At 44.2% G+C, this 10,702-nt stretch overlaps 1 protein-coding gene across 1 annotated transcript; it reads right to left on the bottom strand.

Moving 5' to 3' along the window:
- Window positions 1-1,252: 1,252 nt before the first annotated feature.
- Window positions 1,253-10,702, bottom strand: entpd5a (ectonucleoside triphosphate diphosphohydrolase 5a). Its single transcript, XM_048975128.1, has 13 exons — window positions 10,288-10,702; window positions 9,666-9,745; window positions 8,934-9,077; window positions 8,386-8,461; window positions 7,826-7,861; window positions 7,186-7,274; window positions 6,783-6,862; window positions 6,020-6,081; window positions 5,534-5,635; window positions 4,396-4,539; window positions 4,021-4,077; window positions 2,883-2,998; window positions 1,253-2,772 (listed from the first exon to the last, which is right to left on the bottom strand). Exons 1-13 carry the CDS (start codon window positions 10,514-10,516, stop codon window positions 2,689-2,691), a joined length of 1,299 nt encoding a protein of 432 aa, XP_048831085.1. The 5' UTR covers window positions 10,517-10,702; the 3' UTR covers window positions 1,253-2,688.

Below are 10,702 nucleotides of genomic sequence, written 5' to 3'. Positions count from 1 at the left end.
TGTTCAAAGGTCCTTCCATGTTTTTAAGGTTCGGTAACTCGCGCCCATGTAGTCTCGCGTGTTCGCTGCATTTATCGCACTTCTGCAGTGGTATGATGGTATGCTGTGGAGCTTGACTCATCTAAATTCTTTTGTTTTTCATACTTTCCTAGTCAGAGGTATAGTGGCTGTTCTATACATGCTTGACTTGATGGCACTTTTTAAAATAAGTTTATAAGTCCATAAACTATAGGCACCTTTTGTGAAGCCGAGTCCGGTTCTGAGCAAGGGTTGACTTTCCATGTGCTGGTTTTGCCCAGATCGGCACCCCCTATTTAGTAGGGCCTTTGCATTGGTTTTAAATGGGTTTGTCATGACAGCCGTGTAAACGCTCACCAAGACACGACCGAAATGTCCTCTGCTCTCCACAAAATAACGTGGCTCTGAAAAACCTGAGGTCCAAGCTGCGTAGAGGGTTCGGTGGCTGTTAAAACTGCTGGGTTTTGTGTCGTTCAAACTAAACCGGCTGTTTGTAGGTAGTATCATTAGGATGTGGGAGAGGGGAAGGCCATTGGTAAGAAGCTTTTCCATAGGAAAGCATTTAGTGTGAGAGTGTGTTTCACCTCAGTCTTCACTGACAGATGTGGGATGTTTCATTCATGGTTTGGGTGTTTAACATAATTGCAATTTTCTGGGTCTAATTCATAACAAACCATGATCCCTGGTGGTGAGTTCTGCTGGTTTTAATGGAAGCTTGAGATTAGCTCAGTCTGCCAACTGATACTATCTTGAATACTAAACCACACAAAATTGATGTAGCGGGTGAGGAGACTAGTTCAGGATCATATGACAGTCAGTCTGCTGATGGAGTTTTCACGTGTATAACCAGTCATGCTCTGAGCAGAGGCTACGTAGGATCGCCAGGTTTTCCTAACGTTCCCCTGATTAGTCTTCATATTGTGGCCCCCATCGGCGAATGATTACTGAGTGGGAGCATTTACTAATTAATCAGATGCTGCTTGTAGGCAGTGTGTGACTGTAGCTGAGGCCCGTGTTCAGAAGGTTGCAGGTTTAAACACCATAATCTGCAGTGGCTTTTTTACCTTTGGGTTTTTGAGTGAGGATCTTAGTCCTCTGCTGCTTTCTCCTTTGTACGACGATTTGGATAAAAGTTTCCGCTAAAAGTTTGCAGCCCAAATTACAATTAAAACGCAGTGAAGCCCACAGATACTGCAGCCCGGCTCGCAAATGACTGAACACACTGCAATAGAGGTACATGTGATTTTGTTAACCATTTTATTACACAGAAAACATGTATAAATGACACCAGAGAAGAAGCGGCAACTGGCCAGTTGGTCCTGGATCATCTCACAAAGTGTGGTGACTTTTTAGTAATAAGCGTATTCAAACCTTACTGAGAAACATGAGTAGAAACTTCCATTATTAAAAAAAAAATGTTTGAATGATCAGAGGCTGTGTAGTATCTGTAGAATGTTACAAATCAAGTATTACGTATTGCACTGCAATGTACACAAGCGGCATGAACCCCCCAGTTATAAACAGTAAATGTTACAGCCAGTCCTGTGCAATTCCCATTACCAATATTAAAGCATTATGCTAAAATACATTTTGGTACAAAACAGTACTATAATTAGATTGATATTACTGACTAAACAGAATCCTTAGTTTTATCTGCACCACAAAGTTTAACCCCTGTCTTTATTTTCCTTTGTAAGTTAGTTTGCTATGGATGTAATGTCAAAGCACCACGCCGTCGATATTTTTACCGCCATTGTACTCGCTCCTTGCTGCAGATCCAACCCTACTCCCTCCTGCTGCCCGGTTGTTACTGCGAGCAGTCCTACATGTCTGTGGACCCGAGGTAACGGTCTGCAGGCGTATTTCACTAAACGGCTGCCAGCATCCATCTCTGCGCTCTCTGGCCTCCCTGAATGCTCCCCGGCTGCATCAGTAAATATGTACATCAAGGTGAAATCGAAGCAAAAGGCCGTCTTGCTTACAGTATCTGCGTTAAAGTGTTATGTGCAAATAGGAAGCTTTGGAAAGCTCAGATCGCCGCTCTGTATTAATGTTTATAGGAGCATATAAGTACAAATGTGAACATGGAAGGGATGTAGAGAAAACTCTGAACAGTTGCTAGGAGTGAACGTTTACAGATTTCCCCTGGAGTGGATTATATAATATAATCTGCCGTACAGAGAATGTGGGCCTGTGTAGGTGAGACATGGGTACGAATGCAGATTTGCAAAATGTTTGCTGATGGTTTGTTTCAAAAGATTCAGTTTATCATGCCCGCAGTTCTGCTGGACGATGGGAAGAACCCATTGCATTTCTGCATCCTCGAAGGGATACCTTTTACAAGAGGATCTTCAAACACAGTAAGTACGGAAGCTCCCTCAAAATCCAACTCCGATATACTTAAGGTAGGGGAGCATTTTTTTCTGATCCTCAAAAAGACGCTGAAGGAAAACCCAAAAAAACTCACTGATTTTGGATTAGACATACAGTAGAAATAGCTGGCTTTAAAAAAATATAGTGATCTCTTTATCAACAGTTCTTAAATTATTTGATGCGTTTCCAGGGTAACGGTGTGGAAATATTGTTTACGTGACATGGCAGGCCTGGGTGGGGGTGAGGCTGGGGGGGTCCCAGCTGTCGGACCTGCCCGTCGGTGTCTGGGCCCATCCCTCAGTGGATGTGCAGGTGCTTGAAGTAGTCGAAAGTTGCCCCCAAAGCCCAGCTCATCTCCACATTGTTCACCTTCTTAGCAAGCTGTAGAACAATAAAAAAAAGTCATTGGACAGATCAGTCACTAGACCATTAGTTCAGCTTATTGCTGTTTTTGGAAAAATTCCTATTCCAAACCCAAGCTCCCAGCTCACCTGTAGCACAGTGTTGTCCTTGAAGCCGAAACCTTCCTTTAACAAGCAGGTGATGTAGGTCATATCCATGCACAAGAAGGGGCTGATTGGGCGGTACTTGGTCATTTTGTTGCACACTGAAATCCAAACAGGAAACAGTATTAAAGCATGCAGGAGAAATTCGCAATCTAGCTTTAAATGGAAAAAAGCTGTAACACTTTACCTAAAGCAGTCATCATGATGCGTTATAATGGTCTGTATAATAATGTGTAAAGCATTACAGCATCTTCTATTGACAGTCATATGATAGTATTGACTATAATACTTAAGAAGGTCCAATGAAACTCATCTATAATGCACTATAGACACCTTCATAATGCATTATAAGGGTCGGTATAAGAATTATGGATGCTCTGTACTGCATTATGAAATATTTATAGTGCATTATAGATGACTGCTTTAGGTAAAGTGTTACCAAAAAAGTGAACATAAGTTAGCTAACTGATTAAAGAAATACAGGCTAAAGGGTCAATAGTGGCTGAGGGGCCCAAGAAATCACTCTGCAGATCGGACAGGGAGTCCGGAGGCAGCTGGGTGCCGTAAACGCTGACTGTTCCAACTGGAGACCAGCTCAGGTCAGCTGCTGGGCTACTCTTGGCAAATGATTCTCTGTGGCTAACCAGGCGAAACCGTCTCTATGCAAAAGGCCCCATTGCACGCGTGACTCATTCCGCTTTTAAACCTGTGGCGCGGCCCTGGCACCTGCAGGACGGCAGAAAGCTCCCTCCACACTGATGAAGGTTCTGGGGCCTGTGTCAATCAAGTTTAATTGCCATGCCGTCCCAAAAATCTCTCGGCGGCATCTAAATAACGTAAACATTTATATGTATAGCGGGTAAACCGGGAATGAGGTCTCGGCGGGTTATGCGGCTACAGGAGAGCCAATAAGATCAGCGTCTCTCTCTGCTAGATGTCTGCCAAGACGCTTAGTCACTAACAAGGTCTGATTGAGAGCAGGGTGTGTTTGAGGAAGGCTGAGAGGAATATTTTAGGGAAGATGAACCGATTGTTAGAGTCCCCAGCACAAATAAGCACCAAAATTCTGTACAAATTGTACCATTGGCTTCACGTCCTCTTTAAAAACAAACTGGATTCTCACCTTCTTTGGCTCGCTTCTTGAAATCCCTCACCTCGACAACACCACCTCGACTGCCATCTGAAAAGGGAAAGGTACTTTTCGAAAATTTTTCCCTTAACTCCGAACACCCTAATGTTTACTTGTAAATTGGTTTTGTAATATGTTCTTGTCTTCAGAAGCACTTACATAATGATGAGCAAGACCGGATGAAGGAAACACAGATGTAATTATACTTTTAAGTGAATACAATCACGGGATTTGATTGCAAACTTTGGGATTATATCTAAACAAAAACAGAACGGCCAAAGCAATGAACCTCTGAGTCACTCTGTGGTTTCACTTAAGGGGAAGGCTTGCATTTATCCAATTAGTGAGTCCTATAGCTAGAGGTCTTACCAATGAGGCCAGATTCCACAGCTCGGTCATAGTAGTAGGAGAAGGCATAGAAAATGCTGCTGCCCTTGACCTCAAAGGGTTGGTGTACGATCCCTTTGATGACCCTCAGGACCTCATAGTAGCAGAGTTTGTAGCCTGCATAACCTGAATGAGTGAGGTAGAAAAGACCATTTAGTCTGACGGGCTCTTGGGAATGGTCACTGGAAGACATTGCTGACATGCAACTTTATGCTTGAATTAAGTCTATTTCGTGCTAAACCTATATGGAAAAGAATATCTGGAACATGTCTTTTGAATGACCACATTTCATACATATTAAACATCACTGGCACTTCTGACGAGAACCCCTTCTTTCTACAGCAGTTCAGTTCTACAGGCACTTTAAAATTACTGGCTTTAGATGGGTTTTACATGCATGAAAACGTCTAAACCCTCAACCACAGTAATGCTTATTGATTCAAATTTGGATGGTAATTAACAGAGACATGCGAGATTATAACCATACTATAATGACTAAACGAATCCTGTGGCACTCTGCCAGCGTGGTACAGATTCAGTGTCGCTGTCTCTCCGTGTCGAATGGGCAGGCGGTGCAGGCAGGCCAAAGCCCTCACAGAGACGAGTCTCCTTGCGGAGGCTGAGACGCGCTCCTGATGCAGGCCGCAGCAAGAGGCCCGCAAGCAAGGTTTGCTCGCCGTGCCCAAAAATCGGCCACTTTTGTCTGCTGAGGAAACCCCAAGTGCCGACAAAGAGGCTGCTTCGCGTGTCCCCGCGGCCCAGCTATTTTTACCGCGTAATTGGGAGCGGTCGGCATCGCGATGCTCGATCTATGGAAAACAACCCTGACAAACCCAGTATCTTTTGGCTACATGCCTGTGGTATGGGAGTGGTGTATTATTTGTTCAGCTAATTGACAATTTTGCAGAGCTTAAATGCATAGCTTGCCATCGTTTGACTTGAGGGGGATGTGTAGCCAAAACTCAGTTCAGAGAAGTGGCACCGTGATCCTCACCTTGCCAGCATGTGGCCATTTGGTAGTACTGTTCTACCATATGGTGGATAGACAGGAGAACGTACCTCTGACACTAGTGCACACATTAGGTGAGAGGTTATTGATTTTGTTTTGGAGAGCACTCACCATCTGGAGTACCGCTAATTTTGTAAGTGAGGCCACCAAAGGTCCAATCCTCCCTGTACTTCTTGGGAAGGCAGGAACTTCTGAAAACTTTCCAGTCCAGTCCTGGTGGAAGAGGAACATATAATTAGCTCCATCCTTCTCACTGCAATTGAAACATTTACCTGCCCGTAACATTACTATAATAGAGGTAATATCATAATAGTGTGGCTTCCTTCACTCCTAAATGCCAAGGTATGCATGTAATGATGCTCAGGCATGCAGGGGAAGGGCTGCTGGATCATCTCTCTGCCCCTTTATCTAAAAACACGTTGCATCTTACTGCAAACGCTCTGCTGAACCAGCAGTTTGGAGCCCGTTCGGGGTGTCATTAAACTGGATTTGTTGTGTCACGTCTGATAGCTACTGAGACGCATCGTAGCCACTCCAGTTAAGGCAAAACAACCTGCGGACACACGTAAGCAAGAGGAATGTCGGGAGCCAAGTTACCGTCGGCGCCCAGGGCTCCCAGCGTCGCGAGGCGGGCTGCTATCAGTCCGTTTCCGAGGTAACTGGAAGACAGACAGGCTGCTACTCAGGACCAATGACACATGTGATACCGCCATACATCGGACAACAGTAAAATGTGCAGCCCCTGCTGACAACAGGAGGCGGAGTGGGATAATTACAGGCAATTAAGGGGCAGGTTTTACAACCAAGGGCTGTTTCAACCAGCTGCCCTAAACCAGCGAGAGGAAAACCAACAACGGGAATCAGGGGCAAGGTCTCAATCCAGTCTGACGGCTTTGAAATGCTGACAGGGGTAAACTTACATGAACTGACCAAGAGGATGTCGCATTCTGAATTAAATCCAGAGGACATGAGACGAAGTCTAAGCCAAAGCCACAAATGGTAGACGGAAAATTGGCCGTGAGCTCACATTGTGTCACGGACGAGGTTAATTTGGGATTCACATTCATACCGCAAAAGTTTATTTCTCCACAATAATGCACGGAACAAACGATAGTAACTTGGCAAAAATTTAACGGACCATGCAAGCCCCCACCCCTACAAGTCTGGGTCATCCACTGCTTTTTAAAATCCTTTTTAGACAAATGTGACCACATGGTAAATTATTTGACATTCCTACCAAAAGAACTTGAGTTAAAGGGAGCTACCACTGATGTATTTATGTACCACTAACTGTATTACATCACCATGGCAACCGGACAGGCAGGGGAACAGTGCCATTAATGTAACTGGGAAGGTTTACCTGTGCGTGTAAAGCTCATATGTGGTGTTGAACATGTCGAATCTTGCAATGTAATCAGCTGGAGCAGAATTAACCGTTTTCTGTGGAAAAACAAAAATTATTTCCATGCACTTCTCCCTGGTGACTTAAGTATTAGTATAGATTTACAAAACTTAATGTGCTATCATCTCTTTTAGTTTCTCAGAAACTAAAGTATTCATTCTATAAATAACCTAAGGAAATAAGCATTCTGTATTCAGGTCTATTTAGCTGAGGATGGACAAGTCAGGTGTAGATGTTACTAACGAAGAGCTCTCAGTTACGCCTGTAGATATAGATGTTACCCTACAAAATGATGTTGTAATTCTGGGATAAGACACGGTGACAGCATGTATGCAAGATGAGACTGGAAAATAACATTTACCTTTAATTTGGGGAGGAATGTAATCTGAGTTGAGCCGCCACCCAAATCCAAGATTCCCACAGTTTTGTGTGATTTGGCATACAAGTGACCTAAACACAAATGCATCACTTGTTGAGCACAACAGAATGTGTGCATATATATATATATATATATATATATATATATATATATATATATATATATATATATATATATATATATATATATATATATATATATAAATTTATATATAAAATACATAGAAAAACAAGTACAGTCTTTGGAAAGGAAACCCTCAGTGTTTTCAGTCAAAAATAGTTATCCTGCCATATAATGTAAACATTCAGGGGGCTTGTTTATAAAATGGGATTATTTTTTCTTTGCTATGTGCTGGGTAGCGTCACCACGGTATCCTGACCAGCTCTGTCACCAGAGCGAAACGCGAGTGTGCCCTCGGCCCTCATAAAGTTCACAATAAGTCACATTCAGGGTCTGAAAATTGAGCGGGATATCGCATGCAGTCGCGAGCAGATGGAGTAACGCAATCGGCAGACGCCATCGGGTAGGAGACACACGGATTTGCGTGTCTGGGAGTCAGCACTCGGTGGTGACCCTGCCAGCACTCACACCACCCTGCCAAAGAGCATGAGCAAGAGCTTACCGGTCAAAAAATTCACCGTGACCCACGCCAGGATCCCTGTGAGAGAGTGAGGACAGGATACGTCAGCCGCCAAGTTCTGGTGCCTGAGGCATTTCAGTAAATGTATTCCTGTGATGAGATTTTCCTAGGACTCGCTAATTTACATTAAATAAAGATTATAGCACTAAACTCATTTTAATTCCACACAGAAGCAGTAGGTCATTCACTTCCATTTAGGGACAGGAGAAATTGGTGACCCAAAAATGCAATAAAATACCCCATAAATCGCATATGATGAAATGCACATGAGTTCATAGAGTCATGCGAGGTGTGGACCAGTACTTAATGTGAAGTGTGGGTGGAGACACACACAAACTGAGTTAATTACACAATGAGGTAATGACAGACCCCGTTTTAAAATTAAAAAATCGCCACACCAACCAAAATTGCTGAACAGTAGGCTGACAGTGTCTAGCAGGTAATATTATACGCGACATGATTAGCAAAGGCGGGTTTCCATGTTTTGTCAAGTGATTCTGCTTACTGTTAATCATCATGTTACATTTTGGAAGGGAAAATACCTTCGTTTGCTCCATTCATTATAGTCACACTGTTGCTGGGGACGAAAAAGGGGGACTTCGCAAAGACTTCATGGACCTAAAGTGCAAACGACAAACCGCAGACGCATTCGTTCAGGTATAAGTGCACTTCATTCTCTTCAACACTGGACGTTGCATCATGATTAAATGCGATAGCAATAACAGTGTAACGAAACCTCACGCTAAAGCATGCTTTGAAGAAACCTAAAGGCAGAACATTCCTCATTTATTGTACCCGCAATTTCTATTCATAGATGCACCCTGTCATTCTTGCAGACATTCAGACATTCGTCTCGATTATAAAAAATAAACTGGTGCGCATCTGTCTAGCGGGTTGCACTGCAAGCGATCTGCACAGCAGAAAATAGCAGAGTAATACTAATATAACAGATGCTGTTGCCCCAGACAGCTCTCATTCTGAGGAAGATCGTAAGCACTTAGCGGTTTCCCCGGCCACCCCCGGCCTGACGTTACACTTCCCGGCCAGCAGCCCGGGTGAGGTAACGCGTGTGAATCGGCAGCTTACCCACCTCATCCAGAATCGCCCTGGCCTTGTGTTCGGGAAGCAGCCGGAGACCTGCGGTGGCTTTTAGGACCACCGGAGTCCTCCTCCATTCTGAGTGGGGAATTGTCTTCTTCGCGATCCTCAGGAGCTGTTTAATGGTGTTTGCACCCTGCGGGACACGCACAGTAGTAAGTGATAATAAGAGTAACTCAGTATTACGCCCCCCTAAGACATACTACCACATTCAGGTGTATAAATGTGCCGTCGCCTAACCACGTATATATTTATTGTTATATTTTAATGTTGCACACTGCATATTGCAGTATATAGTATTGTATTGTGTCTTTTTCTATTGCATATGTATAGTTTGACGTCACTTTTGTGTACGCTGCATTAGCTCTTTTGGAATTTTCTTCGGGATCAATTAAGTACTATTACTACATGTTTTTCTTACATAAAAATATATTTTCTCATTGCAGTTACATTGTCTACAACTAATTGGGAAAAGATGCCTTTATCCTGCAAAGAGAAGTATCTGTTTGTTTCTAAAGTATTCTAAGTGCAGATTTGTGGACTGCATCCAATATCACCCATAGTTCAGTTTCAACATTTAGCCTGTCCAGAGAAACTTAGCGTCCATTTACCACGTCTTTGTACAGAAATGTAAGCATGCGAAATATACAGATTTGTGGTATTTGAATAACACATGTAAATAAGCAAATGTAACGTAATTACAGGAGTTAAACTGCGGACATACCTCTTCAGGCTTGTCTGCATAGGCAGACAAGCCAGGCTTCACTGCGTGGTACATTTCATTCTGCAGAACCGGCAATCCAGCTTTAAAGAAGGAAAAAATCACACACCAATCAAGCTGGAAACCAGCATCACTCAGTAAGCAGATCTTTAAATGAATATAAACAGACTAACTTATATTAGTGCTAATTTATGCGAAATACTCCATTCGAGTGACTTTAGATCCTACAACACAGACTATTATAACTACAGTATTGAATCAGCTGTGCAAATAAATCAAACGAATTACTCCAGGACGTGTGTCTTAACCGCGTTAGTGCCAAATGAGCACTTAAAGAAAAAAAAAATCACATAAAATCAGCCTAGCAGAGCAGACGTTTTTTCCAAGTGAAATGTGAGTCTTTAGCAGAACCGGTGAGAAGCAGAAATTTCACAGTCATTCGCTACTTGGAAGGGTGAAGCAGCCACAGCTGGTTCCAGAGCGTCTGGTTCTGCCCACGACTCAGCACCTGCACTCGTTGTGCACGTTTACCTTGGCGCTCCACAGTGAACGACCTGCGGCAAACACTGCTCCGCGGGGGGCGAGTGGAGGCAGGGTCAGGAGGTCGAGCGGGGATCAGACTTACCGTCATCCTTCTGAATGAAGGTGTAGATGTGGATGCGCGAGCCGGTGCTGCCGGCGTCAAACATGATCCCGTAGAAAGTGCGGCTGATGTCGGGGGAGCGGTCGGCACTGGGCAGGAGGTTCTCCATGTTGGCGGAGCGCTCGCGGTGGTAGAAGGCTGCCTCCACCAGGAAGTTCCCTGCCAGCACACACAGGGCCGTTACGGACATGAGCAGCAGCTGCAGAGTCATCGTCGCGCGCCGGCTGTAGAATGCGTTTCTGTTCTTGTTAAGTCTTGCTGGTTCAGGGTGAGAGCGGTCGGTCTGCTCTGCGTCCGGAGAGTAGGGGCTGCAGCCTGTTGGCACCAGCCCACTGCAGGCGACAAGAGAGCAGCTGAGCCGAGAGGATGCCGGAGTGAAGTCGGGGCCGTCTGCTCA

This window comes from Brienomyrus brachyistius, chromosome 14, assembly GCF_023856365.1.
Source record: "Brienomyrus brachyistius isolate T26 chromosome 14, BBRACH_0.4, whole genome shotgun sequence".
Lineage (NCBI taxonomy): Eukaryota > Metazoa > Chordata > Actinopteri > Osteoglossiformes > Mormyridae > Brienomyrus > Brienomyrus brachyistius.
Note: the sequence above shows the minus strand (reverse complement) of the source record. Positions and strands in the feature narration are given on the sequence as shown.

Bases quoted from the DNA above. Each gene is read 5' to 3' on its own strand.
- entpd5a (XM_048975128.1), bottom strand. From the start codon at position 10,516: ATGACTCTGCAGCTGCTGCTCATGTCCGTAACGGCCCTGTGTGTGCTG. The intron at 9,078-9,665 runs GTATGTCCGCAG...CGTGTCCCGCAG, and splicing joins ATGCAGACAAGCCTGAAGAG to GGTGCAAACACCATTAAACA. The intron at 7,862-8,385 runs GTATTTTCCCTT...ACTCTCTCACAG, and splicing joins AATGAATGGAGCAAACGAAG to GGATCCTGGCGTGGGTCACG.